Raw genomic sequence first — 16622 nt, 5'->3', positions numbered from 1 at the left:
CAGTCACTCTCTCTCCCTGCCACGTCAGCAGCACTAAAAATCCACCTGCCACATCAGATTTAGGCCAAATATATAGGCCGTTTAATAAAAATAATTCAAAAAATACTACATTTACGGAATTAAAATTACGATTAAATTTACGACACATATACGGGAAAAATTCGTTAATTTTATTTAAATAAAAAAAGTACATTAACTAAAAATAAAAAAAAAAAATTACATAATAAAAAAAAATCCAGACTTCCACACACGAGCCACCGCCCCACTCCACTCCTCACTAATTTATTAAAAAAATACATTAAAAAATGTTAGTATGCTTTGAATCCGTTATAGTTTGCCGCTACTCCTCACGAGCCACACACGACCCGACGCTATGACATGTTTCTGTTTTAGGTCATAATTTTGTATTGGGTCTAGCCCGTCGTCTGTGTGCCTATTTAAAAATTACATAATTAAAAAAATTCATAAAAAAACATTAAAAAAATACATTATATAGATTTTCAAAAATTAAAAAAAAATTAAAAAATAGCGTTGGCCGATCGCTGGCCGATCGGCACGCCACAATGGCGGCCAGCGCACCCGAATCGGCTAGCCCACGCCGCTTTTCTCACCGATTCTCGGCTGGCCTACTGCAATGGTTCGGCTAGCCGACCGGCTAGCGACGCGAATCGGCTAGCCGGCATTGGAGATGCTCTAATAAAACGTCGAACTTATGCATTGTAGCGAATTTCCCATATGTTTGATTTTTTCCCTAAATTGAATTCAACGTGGTACATTGGATAATATAAGTGCACAACCATGCTTTTACTGAGTGTATACAACAGCATCGTTTTATGAATTAATTGGTTTAAATTTTCCCCCAGATTCCGGAATTGCAGGTTCCAGTTCCAGAAAATCTCAAACTAGAACCGAACCTTGTCCGTATTTTGCGGTTATGATTTCGGTTCGAAAACTGCCGGTTCAATTTCAGAACTGGCAATTTTTTGCGATTCCATTCAATTCCGAACCACCGATTTCCGAAGGTCTTTTGCGGTTCTGGATCAGTTTTGCAGTTTTCCAGTGATTTTGCAGTTTCAGTTTGGAACCACCCGGAACGGCATTTCCAGTATGGTTACGGTTCTGAAATTTTGGAACTTGAACCGGCCCACGATTCTAAAAGTGATCATTTCGGTTCAATAAAAATCTCACGATTCCAATTCGGAACTATAACCGCCAATTACAGATTTGTGGTTAACCACCCGAACCATAAAGCTTGGACATCTCTAGACGAAAGTTTATGATTTTAGAGAACAATAATCCTTTTTTAAGTTAAATTATCATCATGATCTCGACCACCTCAACCGTGACGTTGGTGGAATCAGTGCCTTCAAAGAAAATACGTTACTGAAACATTAAAAGCACAAAAAAAAAAGTCATGATATTGTCAAATATGTGAAAGGAAACTGTGCTCATCTACCATTCCCTTTACAGGTATACTTTCACCACTATACTAACTCTCTTCTTTCTATATACAGATTTCGCTAGCATTTATACTGGTCTTATTTGACTGTAGGGTTCAAAAGAATTTGACAACTAGAAGCTGAATAATCCCATATCCAAAAGGTGAACCATTTCTCTTGATACAAAACTTAATCCCCAACCATTAGCAGCTGAGTGAACCATACCAGACATTTAACACTCTAGAAACTGGCGAGTCTCTGATGAGCTCAGCCAGCTGCAACCGGTTGACCACCCCAAAACACCGAGGATCAGATCCACCTTCGAGCAAGCATTGGACTGGGACGAGAAAAAGTAGGCAGAATGTTAATTTTAGGACCAAGTGTGGAAACAACACATGCATATTTGGATTTAGGAATGTGTACCAAATCGTCCAAGCTTGCTTCGACCTGAAACAACATGACACCCATTCCCTTCCTTCGATCAATCTCAGCCTGCCAATGATGTCGTATGACATCATATATAACATGTCAGAAGAGAAGGATTTTGTAATATAGAGGATAAAGAATGTGACAAGTTATTCTTAAATCTAAACTCACAGCACAAGAACATATGGTAATTCCTACAGCTGCAAGTGCTGATGTGACATCTGCCATCATCCCTGAGTTTTAATACACGTCAGAATTCAAGCAACACTAAGAAGAACAATCACTTAATATGTTTGATGGCGAGTTCAGGAAAGCAATTCAAAAACCATTACATTCCAACACAAGTACATTGTTCACAAGAAAGACGAATTGTATAACCAACCATTGAAAATTACCTTTACGGTCTATGCAGACTATGGACAGCCACTGGATAGAGTTACCCTCGAGGTTGTGCCAAGACATAATCTTGCTGGCTTGCCACACCTCAAGTCCTGGTAACACTTCTCTGTACAGAGGAATATTGGCACGAATCATCTTTGCAACACCATTTCCTTGAGATAGCACTTCTCCCTTTGCCTTCAAACTCACGTGCTGCATATTCTTGTTGTGCTTCCCGTTAACAGTTGGAATCTGAATGTTCCCCTTGTCAAATTGGAATATATCTTCACTATTTGCTTTTGAGGATGCAATTTGCATGACATTCCTCAATAATTTCTGCCACGTATGCTTAGGCCCCTCAGAGTAATTTACAGCTGGTTCCTCTTTGCTTTCCTCTTCAGATTCAGCAACAAATTCCTCCACAGAATCAGCAGTTATTTCAGATGCTGATAGTGCAGCCTGCTCTCTCAGAAACTGCTACAGTGTATATGTAATAGAGTTAATAAATTTGAGGGGGTCTAATCATGTGTGTGTGTGTGACTGTGTGTCAACGAGAGAGAGAGGGGGTAGAACAATTATAATTAAAAATAAGAGAAGCTCCGAAAAGTAACCTACTTTCATAATCTTGTGTCGAGCACTTCGTGTTTTTGCGTATTGGAGCCACTGCTTGTGTCGCTGAAAGGCAGATTTATTTGAGAGCCCCTGAAACGAAACTTGCATCAATATGCAAAATAGAGCTTGTACTATAGTCTATATTCCTGTTGTGGATTATGCAATAACATAGAAGGTGGTTCCAGAATGGAAATGGAAATGAAAAGCATCTGAGGGAGGCACAACACACAACTTAAGGATACCAAAATATGCACAGGAATTTTAGGGGAAGCATCATACTCGACAATCACACTTCTCTTAACTGATACTAATATCATAGCTCCTCATTAATTATGTGCATGATATCATGCAGTGACATTTAATATGGGAAGAATAGCCAGATATGGATAGGGGTAAGAACAAATGAACTGACATTATATGTTATAATCTCGACTACTTCAGCGTTCACAAGCATATGTGTTGGGGAGACAAGATTGCCGTTAACCTGGAAATAGAGAACTTCTGACAATGAGACAAGATTAAAGAGGAGTCTCAAATGGAGAATCCATACAGCACATAATCAGCAATTTAAAAATACCTTTGCAGCAACCATTTTGTTTCCAATTTCAGTGTGGATCATATACGCATAATCAATTACTGTCGCCCCTTTAGGCAGATTCTTAATCTGTTGACAGTAAAACTATATAAACACACTGATAACATGAGTATATTACAAAAGAAGCTAATTTGAATATTCTTGCCTCTCCCCTAGGTGTAAATACAAAGACACGACTACCAAGAAGATCCCTGGTGACTGTGTCAACAAACTCCCTAGAGCTCATATTTCCAACAAATTCCTCCTGCCACTCCCGGATTGCATTTAGCCAGCTTATCTAAGTGAAGAATGGAAAACAAATTGTTGATATAATTAGTTACTTTAAATTGATAACCAAGGAATTCATATATGGATTTACATGTATGAAAGTACAAGTAAAGTAATATACCCTGAGAGCAATATTAGCATTGTTAAGGCCAACCGTTTTCCCTCTGGACGTTCTGCCACTTGGCATGGCGTGTCCAACCAACCCATTCACAAAAACTTTGCCACTATAATGCGCAGCGATGCCTCTTTCAGCAATCAAATCCATCTCTTCTGTCCTAATCTGCCAACCAAAAGTAAGATCGATATTAACTAGAATCTGAAAATACATATACATTGCTATTCCATAACCTATATCAATGTTCCATAAAGCTTAATGTTTCAAGATAGAACACAAGTAAAGTGATGAAAGAAATACAATCAACTTATGATGTCAAACCTGAACTTCCAGCCTGAACATGCTTTCATAAAGAAAGGGAATCACTGTAGTATGAAGACTCTGATAGCCATTAGGCTTCGGAGTGGCAATATAATCCTTCATCTGTTATAAAAGGAGAGCTTAAATACATATACATCTGAAATTATAAAATAAGTTCTTTAATAGCGGTCTCATATTACATACAGCTCGAGGGATAGGTGTCCAAATTCCATGGACAAGTCCAAGCACATGGTAGCATATCTGTAGCATATACTAAAGTCAGTAAGAATATTAGTAGTTCAACATAAATATAAGAATATAGATGACCACACCTGTTGCGCATTACACAAGGGTCCAACTCCCGCGCACGGCTTTGGTTTTATAATAATTCGCAGCTGGAGTTCAAGAAACTTACATGTATGAAACAGCAGTGCATTGACAAATTGACAGGGTGATCAAATTCAACAACCATATACCTGAGCAATCTGATTAACTTCATTTATTGAGCTTTTAGATTTAAGAACGGCTTTATAAATGCTGCATATCAAAGAGAGGTAATTTAGGAGAAAGTAAGACGACCAAGTCTAACTACCGCATTAGTTTCTTTTTAAATTTAAATTAGTAGGATCACTAAGCAATTTGTAACTCTACCCAGGATACACATAATAGATGGGACTGACTATTCTGAACAGTGATTATAACAGAACTAGGAGAAGTAAATACTAACTAGAATAACTGTATGGCCAAGGTTGAATCTAATATGAACAGAAATAATCTATATTACCTGTAAGGTTCCTTACACACAGGCTGAACCTCAGTTTTCACAGTGAGAAGGTCTAAGAATTGATCGGCGTCAATCCTTTTCATCAAAATTTGGTTTGCCTAATGGAATGAGGACAAAGCATGAGTAGGTGACTAACTAATTATCAAAAAGTTATACGAGTACATAGCATAGTCGGTTCAGACCACTGAATAAGTACCTCTTTGAGATCTTTTTCGTGTTCTCGATAAAGTTCTGCAACTCTTCTCTTGACCTTTGGATAATCTTCAGGGTTTGTGTACATAAACGCCAGATTTTCAAGTTCGGTCTGCAAGAAGGAAATTAAAAATAAGTACTCTTTCCCAAACAAATGACAAGTTATGCATAAAAGGCAGAAATATTTTAGTACTGAGGAATAGTATATGAAGGACGGAAGAAGTAATTACGGAATCCAAAAAGAGGGAGAAGATTGGCAATGTAGCAAGAACAATCCGTCATAATGAATATAGAGTATAGGCATAAAACTGCATTCAGTTTTGCTTTAAAGCTGACTTATTGTCCAATCACTAAATTATGTACTCCATATGCTACCAAAAACATTCAAACAAAAAGTGGTACTCCGTATAAATTATTAACCAACAATCAAGTACTTGTGCATCTTATACAAATTTTAAGGCGGGTGCAAACATGGGATGCTTAAAAATGGACAGACTACAAGTGGTACGAGTTATGTGGAAGTCACTAAAAGAAGATATATGACAATGACGTGCTTCGCTTGCACGCACTTGTGCAGTGAACAAGTTTTACTATTTTTCGGCTTCAAACATTAAAGAGCAAATTGATAGGTTCAACACAAAATAAATAGTTGACCTTTCGGGAGCAGACATAACATCTTAGCAAACAACTAGAGGAAAAACTCATTAAACACCAAAGCATACAATGAATTGGAATAGTGATAAGAGAACTAAATTAACAGGCCAAAGATGATTCCGCACATAACACTAACTGTTAGTTCAGATATAATCTCGATAAATTACTCTGATCCCTCTTTAATATTAAAAAATTAGATCACAACCTACTCAATTATGGCTGAAGATACAAATGCTGACTTTAATTTGTCGTTGAACATAAAATAATATATATACATATAAATACGTTACAACATGTATGACGACATTATGGCCAAAAGAGGAGTAAACTGTGTACCTTTATCTGGTAAATTCCAAGCAGTTTTGCCAGAGGAGCAAAAACCTGCAGCGTTTCCATAGCAATACTGGACTGCAAAAATACTTGATATAAAAAATTTGGATCCAATGCAATTTAGCTAAAACATAACCTAACTGAACCATGCAAACCTGCTTATGTGGAGGCATATGTGCAAGAGTCCGCATGTTGTGCAATCTGTCGGCCAATTTGACAATTATAACACGGACCTGATACACCACTACTTCAGTCAATGAATGGCATCATATATATAATCACCATATACATTCTCATACATCCATAACTTACCTCTTCAGTCATGGCCAGAAACATCTGACGGAGGTCGTCTGCTTTCACATCTTGAACAGAATGACTCTCATTCTTTGACTTGAGTTTCCCAAGTTTAGATACCTGGAACATCAATGCCCGACTGTGGCTGTCAGCTTAATGACAAAGATCACATCTTAATGGCAAGTAAAGAATGATAAAATTGATTGCATAGAGCTGCCTTTGTTTCCCCTTCCACAATGTGACGAACAGCTGCTCCAAATTCTTTCTCTATACTTTCAAAAGTAACCACATTTGTGTCTTCCACTGTATCATGCAAAAGTCCAGCCGCAATAGACTCCCAATCCAGTTCCTGGATTAACAATTGCAAGTCAGAGATATATTCCATTCAGAGAAACTCTTGAAATCTGAAATAAACCCAACAAGATAAATTAAATCATTAAGTCAGCAAGACAAAGAATGAAATATATAACACAACTCACTAGTTCACCGAGAATTTGAGCAACTGCAACCGGGTGTATAATAAAGGGTTCCCCACTGCGCCTTCTTTGACCATCATGTGCCTCAAAAGCCAACTATGAAAACAAGATAAATCCAAAAAAAGAATATTACTGAAATTATAAGGCATGAGATAAGTCAAATGGTATATTGAAATAAAATCAAATTGCATGTAGGCCTAAGGAGAACAAAATAACTTGAGAATGATTGATGAAAACTTACATTCAGGGCCTTGCGAACCAAATCCAATTCCTTTGGGGATAGATATGAGATGCCAGGTTTAAGATCCTGGGAGTAAAAAACAATCAACAACTCTGTCTTGAGAGTAAACTTAGAATGCTTAGCTATGTGACTTCATCTACATTAAATGAATCATTCAAGCCTAAACATCTGTGAAAGGTCCATAATGGGAGACAATCACACCTCGCCTTAACTTGTTCTCAATCACTTCTAATTATCTAACTGCTCCATATGTTGGTAATCATCTATGGCGATTTAGCTCATCGTACAGTTATGTTGTTACACTCCAACCACAATATTGTAGCATATTGGTTTCCACCTTTATAAGGTTAAGATACCAGAGATCAATCCCAAAAACCCACCTTAAGTACTCCCACCGAAGTGTAGCCTGAGAATGGATTGTACTTTAAAAGATGTAATCAACCCTTTACTCATTAATTTTTCAGAAGTTCTACTTGCAGATCGTTTAAACTGCAAGTCATATTTCAGTCTATCGTATCTCTGTGTCATAGATTTATGGATCAATGAGGTTGACCTCATATGCTCTACTACTAAGTGAACTCTGTAAATTACAATTAACCAACTTAAAGAAAAGAAATAATTATTTCAGTTACCTCCCATAAGCTGTCTGGAGAAACGTTGCAACGTTCTGAAGAAGAAGAAGAAGAAGAAGATGGAGAACAATATAACTTCCATTTGTTGCGAACAGAATGTCCAGTACTTGCTATCTCAAGTTTCTGCAAACTGGCAAGATTGGAGGTCTCATATAAGCAACATTCTCCCCAATTATGAACTTCGCATCTCTGGAAAAATAATAACGAATGTATCTCCATTAGTAACTGATATAAGTAGTAAAAAATTAAGTATTTCGCACAAGTATTGAACATTATAATCACATTTTATTTAATTCATGGAACACACAATTGCTGATTCCTAATTCCGATAGTTATATCTACCCAAAAAGGACACGTGGTGAAAGCCGTTAGCTACTATAAATCCCCATTACACTTTCCTGATGTAATCTTAGCATTTTCAGCATGCGTGTTCTAACAGCTATAGCTGACAAAAATCGAGAAAGTTAAAGAGTAAACATAAAGCACTCGGCTAACTTAATGTGTCATGTAATCATGAATATCACAGAAAATCCCATTAAAAGAACAAGCTCAAAATTTACTCACACATCGGATACTACTTCTGCTCACAATTCTTCCACACGCCTGAGGAGGATGTGCAGTGCTTGCAAGAAATCCAGTCAGCACCCTCGGAGCTTTAGAAGCACACGATAGCATGCTGCAATCAAATCTTCCAGCCACGTCCCCCTTCCACAACTTGCATATATTCACACATTCAATAGAAACTGCCCAAAAAATAATCACCAAAATCAGAATAATCACATAAATTCATTCAACCAAATTAAATTCCGAACATATCATCCATACTTCAAATAAAATCCACTGCCTGAACTAATCAACTCAAGTGAAGAACAATCTTTCCACACAGCGCACCTCCCCACTCAAAAGAAACGATACCAAAACATCCAATTAAAGCAGAAAACACATAATCCACCACTAAACAAACCATAACTCAGTCACCTACAGTAAAACAACACCACCTTTCACCAAAACCAGCATAAAAATAACCCAATAATCAAGAAAATACCTGACATTGACGAAGGCGACATCATATCTAATCCGAAGCATCGACGATGAAACTAGGCATTGAAACAGAAAGCCGACCACAATTCCTTGAGAGAAACCATGAAAGCTGAATTAATAGAACACATAAACTGAGTTTTCATCAGCACACCAAAAACACAAATATGATTTCCCTTCCAAAAACCTAGCAAATTATCGAATTTAAGATAGAGTTGGAGAGGAATTAGATGGAAATAAGGTAGTAGTATAACAAATAGTGAGATAATCAAGCGAGAAAAATTGCGAAGGGGAGAGAGAGGGATAGAATGGAGATTTAGTCGAGGCCACACAAATGCCGTATCATAAAGATATTTGTCTTCAATTTATTTTCTCCAGTTGGATTTTTCTCCTCATTATTTATCATTTCACTTTATAATTAAATTTCAAACTAAATTAAATTCCGCAAACCAAATAATAACCCTATGTGAGCGCAAGATCCGCTAAGATTCAAATAATCATTAATGAGGTACATCTAAGACTCTAATGTTTATAACTTTTGTTTTAAAAAATATAAACTATTTTCTTATTAATTTATTTTTGAAAATTACTATAGACTTTTTAATTTTGAAATAGTTAAATAAATGTTATTTTATCAACCGCTTATATTATTACACTACATTATTAATAGCGTGGAGTCTACTATTCACTAACACTACTTACACTACCCCTCTATCTCGATTTCTCTACTTTATCAGTTATACATTAAAATTCGTGTTGAATTTAATGTTAAATACTTTTCAAGAAAGAAGAGGGTAATATTTATGCTTCATATTATTATCACTTCAGATTATATTTAATTTAGATTTTCTTCTATTAATTTTTTTTCAGGTTTTTATAATTGACTAATCAATGATGTTTTTTTACTTTTGTATTTTCATTTTTTGCCTTCAAATTTGGGGTCAATTATTGAATTTAAGATTGTATTTCGATATAGTGGTACTAGTGTTATGATATAGTACTATGGTGACTTTAGTGGAGGTGTCTCTTAAAGAAAGCAGCAACATTTGGTGCTTTCTGTGTTTGTTAGAGTGGACATGTAGAGTCAAAATTAAATATTGCTGAAATGATAAGTGACCATCTTCTTTCTTCTTCTCTGATGATATGTGTTTCAATATGGTGTCTTACAAGGCCAACCAACATCTATACCTAATTTAACATTCATTCTTTATTACTGCACTTAAATAGGTTGTTGGGTTTTTGTATGGATCTTCTGCCCATCACCTTCGTGGAATTCGCACATTTTCATGATATTTAAAAATAAATAAATAAAAACTAAAATTGTGTTTGGTTTTCTTTAAATTCGGGTTCACATGTTTAGATGGATAAAGGCGATTCTTGTTCTTGAGAGCTTGATTAATTTTGAGTTTAATTCTTGTTCTTGAGAGCTTGATTAATTTTGAGTTTAGTTCTTGTTATTGAGAGCTTGATTAATTTTGACTTTTGATTAAACTGTGGATGATATTTATATTCAAAGGTTGATTGATTTGTAGTGGTTGGTTGGTTTTGCTGGTTGATAATAAAATCATGTTATGGTCAAATCAAATGTGTTGTTTGTTTTGCTAAGTAAAGATTAATTGAAGAGAAGTGTGATGAAAAAGCATGTAAAAAAGTTACTGTTTTGACTTGAATGTCATGAAAACTAATGCTGCTATAAAAAAACCTTAAAATTAAACTACGTATAAACTCACTTTTAACTGTTAATATACTTATATGCATATGCAAAGGCGGACCCACTAATTAAGGAGCATGGGGGGGCCTTGGAATCCCCGTTGATTTTCGTGTTTTATATACTCCATATACATTCTTACAACAGTTGTCACATTAATTTATAGCTCAGTTGGTCTACCAATTGACCAAGGAACCTAGACGTCATAGGTTCTTGAATCGAATTTTTGAAAGCAAAACAACTAAATAAATTTATTTATCAATAAATTAATTCATGGTTTTTTATTTGTCAAATAATTAATTTATTTGTCCCACCTATTATAGTTAATTCATTTATATTTTTTCACTAGTAATTCTATATACTTTTTGTTTATTATTTTATTTGTGCAAACTTTGTTATTGTAACATCACATAAGTACTATTTTTATAATCTAAGAATAAAAATAATTATTTAGTTACATTAATATGCATATATATCATATTAGAAAATTTAATTTTAAGGTTATGCTTTTTGTTTAAAAATATATTCCTCAATTATTTCGACATTGACACTGTCATCTTATATTGCTCATTTTCAATTTATTTATCTCACATAATTATTTGTATTGTTCATGTCGTGATTGTTTCTGGCGTTATTGATACTCAAAATACGCAACAATTGTTTACGTTAATTTTGACTCCCAATATTAAAATCTTGCGTCGCCACTGTGCATATATACTAGTAGTCACAACCACCGTGATTAGATTTAAATGTACTAAATTAATGTAGTCATGTACGCGTGACAAATTACTTTTACATGCGATAAATTCATTCTTATACTTCTGATTTTCTATGCACAAAAACAATACCCCAGAACTATATATAATTATCTACTAACATTTAATTATGGTTTAAAAAGTGGAAGAGGAAAAAACAAAAAGTGTGCGTTCAACATTTAACACTAGGGTATATTCCTTATTTCATATCTTGTTGAAAAGCATTACTAAGAATAATACAAAGTGAGGTTGAATTATATTCTCCCAATTTCAGTCCGCCAAAGGATATACCTCCTCTAGTAGGAAAATGCATTCTGTATGCTCATGAAGAATTTTCTATATCTCGCATTGTCTTCATACTATTTCTTTTCTAATTGATTAGGTATACTTTATACTCTTCTGTTTCCGGTTTTTGCATGTTGTCATTTAGCCGCTTATCTTGAACCTTTGCTCGCTGTTTGTCAACTCGAGCTTTTTTTCAATTTATCAGAAAAAAAGATATACTTTAAATATAATTAATACGCTGTTTTAAGAATATATACATATATATGCACATAAAAATATGGATCGAAAAAATTATTCAGGTATACATATACTGGTATATGACACATGGTCGCATTATGGCTGAATTATGTTGCAGAAGTACTTTTGCAAGCATAATTTTATTTAATTTTAGTTGTTAAAAGTAGGGGGTGGGTAATAATAAATATACATAGCAGTATGTATATTATTTTTATTTGTGTGGTGTAGATATTGCTTTATATATATTCAGATTAATATAAAACAAATTAAGACTTATGCATCACATACGTGTTATATTTAGTTTACGTATCCAAAATCTCTATTTTTATTTTAAATTATGACATTGGCAAAATACTAATTGAACAAGGCATGTGTTTATTATTAAGTGTATACTAAATAAAAATTAACGAACAATATTATATTACCTCGTTTTTTGGTGCTAAACAAGCGTGTACAGTGTAAAATTGTATTGTATTCGTATACTACTTATAAAAATATCGCAAGTGCATACAAAATTTCAAAGTAATAAGAAGTCTGTTTTGCACTTTGTAAAATGTCTTATAAAGTTATAAGTCAAAGTGTACATGTAATACATTTCAAATAAAATACAAATATATTGCTGAACACGAATCTGAAATTGAATATAATAACTAGGAGTAGTTTGTTTTTTTTTTAAGTCGACGAGTCGACATCATACTACACATAACACATGTCCATATAAATTATAAGTACTATGTAGATTACAATTTTCAGAGATCATTCATGCTCTGAAAAATATTCCACGCGAAGCTATCACTTAGTGATGTTATATCTCTGAAGTAAAGTGGAGTATTAAGACTAAGAGTATATTTAAATTGTATTTAGAAGAAAATCAACATTGGGGTGGTGGCGCAGTTGGCTAGCGCGTAGGTCTCATAGCTATAGAGATATCCTGAGGTCGAGAGTTCGAGCCTCTCTCACCCCAATATACTTTTTAATTACACTAAATAGATTTACTGCAACATATGTACACAGACCACAGTGCACTAACACCTCAGGATAATTAGATGTATAGAAAAACATGCAAAATGGAGTATAATTTTTATAAACAATGGGAGAATTATAAGTCCTCAATAAGTGGATCAAGTACCCTAATAATTAGGCAAATTCTTATCACAAACACAAAAAATGTAATAAAAGACCACTAAAACAAGTAGAGATAGATGTGGCGTGAAATATGGAGTTGATCTACAAATACCCATCGACTCGTCCAAAAAAAAATAAAAATAATTGGCATTCTTGTAGCAACAAGCATTAAAAGAATTTTAATAATTAAACAGAAAACTACCGAAACATGCCTTATGGAAGAGGCAGGATTTTCATTAGTGCATGTATCGTGCTTCTACTTATGATGCATGAGGTTGGATGCCAGCCCCAACCTACCGACCACAAAGTTTTTGATGTTAAAAACTTTAATGCTGTTGGTGATGGAACCGAAGATGATGCAATGGTCACTTTTCCATCCTTATAATTAATTTATGCATTTTGCTTACATGTGTCAACTCCTATATATTTAAACAAAAATATGTTGGCTATACTCGGGAAATTAATTTTCTATCAATTCATGTATACACACACTAAAACTCTGATCTAACTGACAATTACAGGTATCACATGTTTGATTTGTGTGATTAGGAGCGTGACAAATAAATGAAATGTTTGAGTGATAGTTAGTCCTAGTTTAAAGATGGTCAAGTTTAATCAAATGTTTGGTTTATATGATTGGGACCGTGATAGATAATTAGGTGATTTTAGCCTAATCAGATGTTTGGTTTGTATGATTATTAGATAACTCGGCGAGCACTTAATTACTCGATTGAATAATTAATTAATTCACTACCCCAAAATTGAGGGGAGTATTTAATATTTTATCATCGTCCTACCTATGAATCTTGCATTTTTTACCTATAAAATAGAGTTATAAAATATACTAACATTCTATGACATTGATACTATTTTATAAGCATGCATTAATTTGAAAAATCAAAGGCTTTGGTTGATAGGCTTTGATACGAGCATGGGTAGCAGCATGTCGGTCAGGTGCAGCGGCAAAGGTTTTGATTCCTCCTGGCAATTTCATGGCGTCGGAAGTTGTGTTTGCGGGTCCTTGCACCGCTACAAAGCCCATCATAGTTGAAATCCAAGGCACTCTCCTCGCCAATACTGATCTCAGCTCCTATTCACAAGGTGCTTGGATCTCGATCGAGAGAGTCGACGGCCTCCTCCTCACTGGCCCCGGAACCATCGATGGCCGTGGAAAATCCGTTTGGAAATACGGCGCCGACAGCGACCTCCCTCTTCTCCCCGTCGTAAGCCAATAGTCATGTTTTTTCATTTTGGTCTGTTCATAAAATAAGGCACATGGAGTATCATTTTTTCCTCTTTACTAATGTTATTCATTAATAACAGGCTCTCTCGTTAAAATCGGTGGAAAATGCGAAGGTTGGTGATTTGAAATTCGTAAACAGCATGGGTTTCCATTTAGAGGTTAGAGATAGCAAAAACATAGATATAAGCAAAGTGGGTATCACTGCACCTGGTGACAGCCCCTTCACCCACGGAATCCACCTCACCAATTCTACAAATGTTAAGATAACCGACTCCGTCATCGGAACTGGAGACGACTGTGTTTCCATTGACTACGGCACGCAAAGCGTTCTGGTGGCCGGGGTTACATGTGGCCCTGGTCACGGCCTCAGGTAACCCTAGCTTGTTAGTATTTTATTAGCAGAATTGCACTACATGAAACTTTTCTTATAACACAAAACTAAATGCAATTACTTGCGTTGAAATTTTTTAAAAATGATCAAAATTGAGGGGGCAAAACAAAGTCATTTAGTTTGCAACTTTAATTTTAATTGGGACACCAAGATTGAACACATTTTTCGAAATGTAGCTAGATGATGTATTTAGAAACACAAAGGAACGTCCTTAATTGACTGAAAATGTCCTTATTTTTGTTGTATCGATTCTGATCTATTGAAACTTGATCCACATTTAATGGCAGCGTTGGGAGCTTGGGGAAACTCGTAGACGAAACAAACGTCAACGGAATCACAGTGACAAACTGCACGCTGGTTAAGACGAAAAATGGAGCACGAATCAGAAGCTACCACGACTCTCCGAAGATCGAAGCTACAAACATTGTTTTTGAACATCTAGTGATGGAGGGAGTCCAAAACCCTATTTTAATCGATCAGCATTACAACTCCAAGGATAATTCACAGGTAATAATCAAAATTATTATCATATGTGATATGTTCCAAAACCCTAGCTATTTTTTGTGATGCTTTTCTTTTCTTTTCTTTTCATGTGTTGTAGCAATCAAGCGTTAGGCTGAGCGATATTCACTTCAGAGATATAAGCGGCACGTCGACTTCTCCAATAGCCATAAATTTGAACTGCAGTTCGTTAGTCCCATGTGAAAAGGTTGAATTAGCTAATATTAATTTAAAACCATTTGATTCCACTATTAAGCAACTAACTTCTGCATGTTCAAATGCGCAAATCATCACTCAAGGCCAAATCTTTCCTTCCATGCCTAACCGATGCACTTGAATGCCATCTCCATACCTTTTATCTCGACACTAATTTCATATTCGTTTAATTCTGATTATTTGTAAATGAAGAAAACAAGCACTGCGTACTATGTGCGTGCACTACTTGCCCTTGCCCCAAGTTTACATAGTTTCAAAAATAATTTGTAAATTGTGTGTTAAATTGGTTTAATTTGCCAAAATGACTGGATTTATATATTCAAATTAAATTTGTAATATAGTTCCCCCCAAAAAAACTCGCGCGTATAAAATTGTGAATTGATAATATTTTTGTTAGAATTGGACATTCAGCATAGTTAGGATTTGAAAAATACATATGTACGTAAACAAGAAACGATATACGAAAGAAATTGTACGGGGAGTGATCAATTGTTAACTCATCATTTAATTGCTAACTACAACTAATTTAAAACCATAGGATTTTAGAAAATTTGTGGTCTACAATTTGACACGTGTAATTTTCGTTTTTATTAATTAAATAAAAAAAGATAAAAAAAAACTACCAAATTAGGGGTTTAGATGAAAATGTGAATATAGTGTTTCGAAAATATCAACACAATGCTTTGAGAATATCAAACCAATGCTTTGAAAATGTTAACACATTGTTTATATTGACATTCTTCATGTATTATATTGACATATTGTATATATCATGTTGACATTTGTTGCTGTACGAAAAAATTAAAAAATTTTGAATTTTTTTTTCAAATTTTGACGTCGAAACATATGCAAGTGAGGTCTCGTTAGAATCCTTATGAAATTATCTTTGATTTGATATATGTTGTGCGAAAAAATAATTTTAATCGAGAAAGTTATATGCGTTTAAAAGTTTTGGGATATTTTTCAAAAGTTAGTTAAAACTAATTTGTTGTTAATTGACCTTAATACTCTTATTGACGTTTTTTTTTCGTATTGACATTCCGGGGCTAATGATCTAGGCCCTTAATTTAAATATCTAATGACTATTATTTAATTGTAGTTAGCAATTAAGTATTGAGTTAGCAATATAACACTTCCCATTGTATGGAGTATATAAATTGTCAAGGACTTGGCACCACCTGTCGAATAAAATAATATAACTAACTATATAAACAAAGCATAATTATCTATACAAATTAATATAATATCAGACACATGATTTTATACAGTTTTATTTTGTGTGTTAGGTGGAGAGAATAAATTAAAAGAGACGAAATCAAGTAAAGATAAATAGGTTTTCATTTTTAGTAATGAGTCATTTTAGCTGGGACAAACTAAAAAGAAAGTGA

At 34.6% G+C, this 16622-nt stretch overlaps 2 protein-coding genes and 1 non-coding gene across 4 annotated transcripts; 2 read left to right on the top strand and 1 right to left on the bottom strand.

Annotated features, from left to right (window-relative positions):
- Positions 1-1396: 1396 nt before the first annotated feature.
- Positions 1397-9106, bottom strand: LOC125205999 (putative GTP diphosphokinase RSH1, chloroplastic). 2 transcript variants are annotated; one of them, XM_048105246.1, is made up of 24 exons: positions 8781-9106; positions 8300-8478; positions 7736-7924; positions 7104-7169; positions 6866-6958; positions 6604-6735; positions 6405-6506; positions 6248-6325; positions 6099-6170; positions 5113-5220; positions 4917-5014; positions 4609-4669; positions 4465-4527; positions 4337-4393; positions 4154-4255; positions 3839-3997; positions 3596-3727; positions 3433-3519; positions 3268-3339; positions 2859-2945; positions 2261-2720; positions 2037-2098; positions 1863-1931; positions 1397-1776 (listed from the first exon to the last, which is right to left on the bottom strand). In XM_048105246.1, exons 1-24 carry the CDS (start codon positions 8803-8805, stop codon positions 1672-1674), a joined length of 2658 nt encoding a protein of 885 aa, XP_047961203.1. In that variant the 5' UTR covers positions 8806-9106; the 3' UTR covers positions 1397-1671. The 2 variants fall into 2 exon arrangements, with proteins under 2 accessions (XP_047961203.1, XP_047961204.1); XM_048105247.1 differs by having other exon boundaries at positions 2261-2717.
- A 3531-nt stretch (positions 9107-12637) lies between these two features.
- Positions 12638-12722, top strand: TRNAM-CAU. Its single transcript is given in 2 exon segments — positions 12638-12675; positions 12687-12722. It is a non-coding gene; the product is annotated as a tRNA-Met (tRNA).
- Positions 12723-13069: 347 nt separating this feature from the next.
- On the top strand, positions 13070-15428 carry LOC125203633 (exopolygalacturonase clone GBGE184-like). Its single transcript, XM_048102025.1, has 5 exons — positions 13070-13247; positions 13801-14106; positions 14207-14496; positions 14805-15024; positions 15119-15428. Exons 1-5 carry the CDS (start codon positions 13092-13094, stop codon positions 15353-15355), a joined length of 1209 nt encoding a protein of 402 aa, XP_047957982.1. The 5' UTR covers positions 13070-13091; the 3' UTR covers positions 15356-15428.
- The last annotated feature ends 1194 nt before the right edge of the window (positions 15429-16622 follow it).

The sequence above is a fragment of the Salvia hispanica genome, chromosome 2, assembly GCF_023119035.1.
Source record: "Salvia hispanica cultivar TCC Black 2014 chromosome 2, UniMelb_Shisp_WGS_1.0, whole genome shotgun sequence".
NCBI classification, from domain to species: domain Eukaryota; kingdom Viridiplantae; phylum Streptophyta; class Magnoliopsida; order Lamiales; family Lamiaceae; genus Salvia; species Salvia hispanica.
The sequence above is the reverse complement of the archived record's forward strand: the minus strand, read 5'-3'. Positions and strand labels throughout refer to the sequence as shown.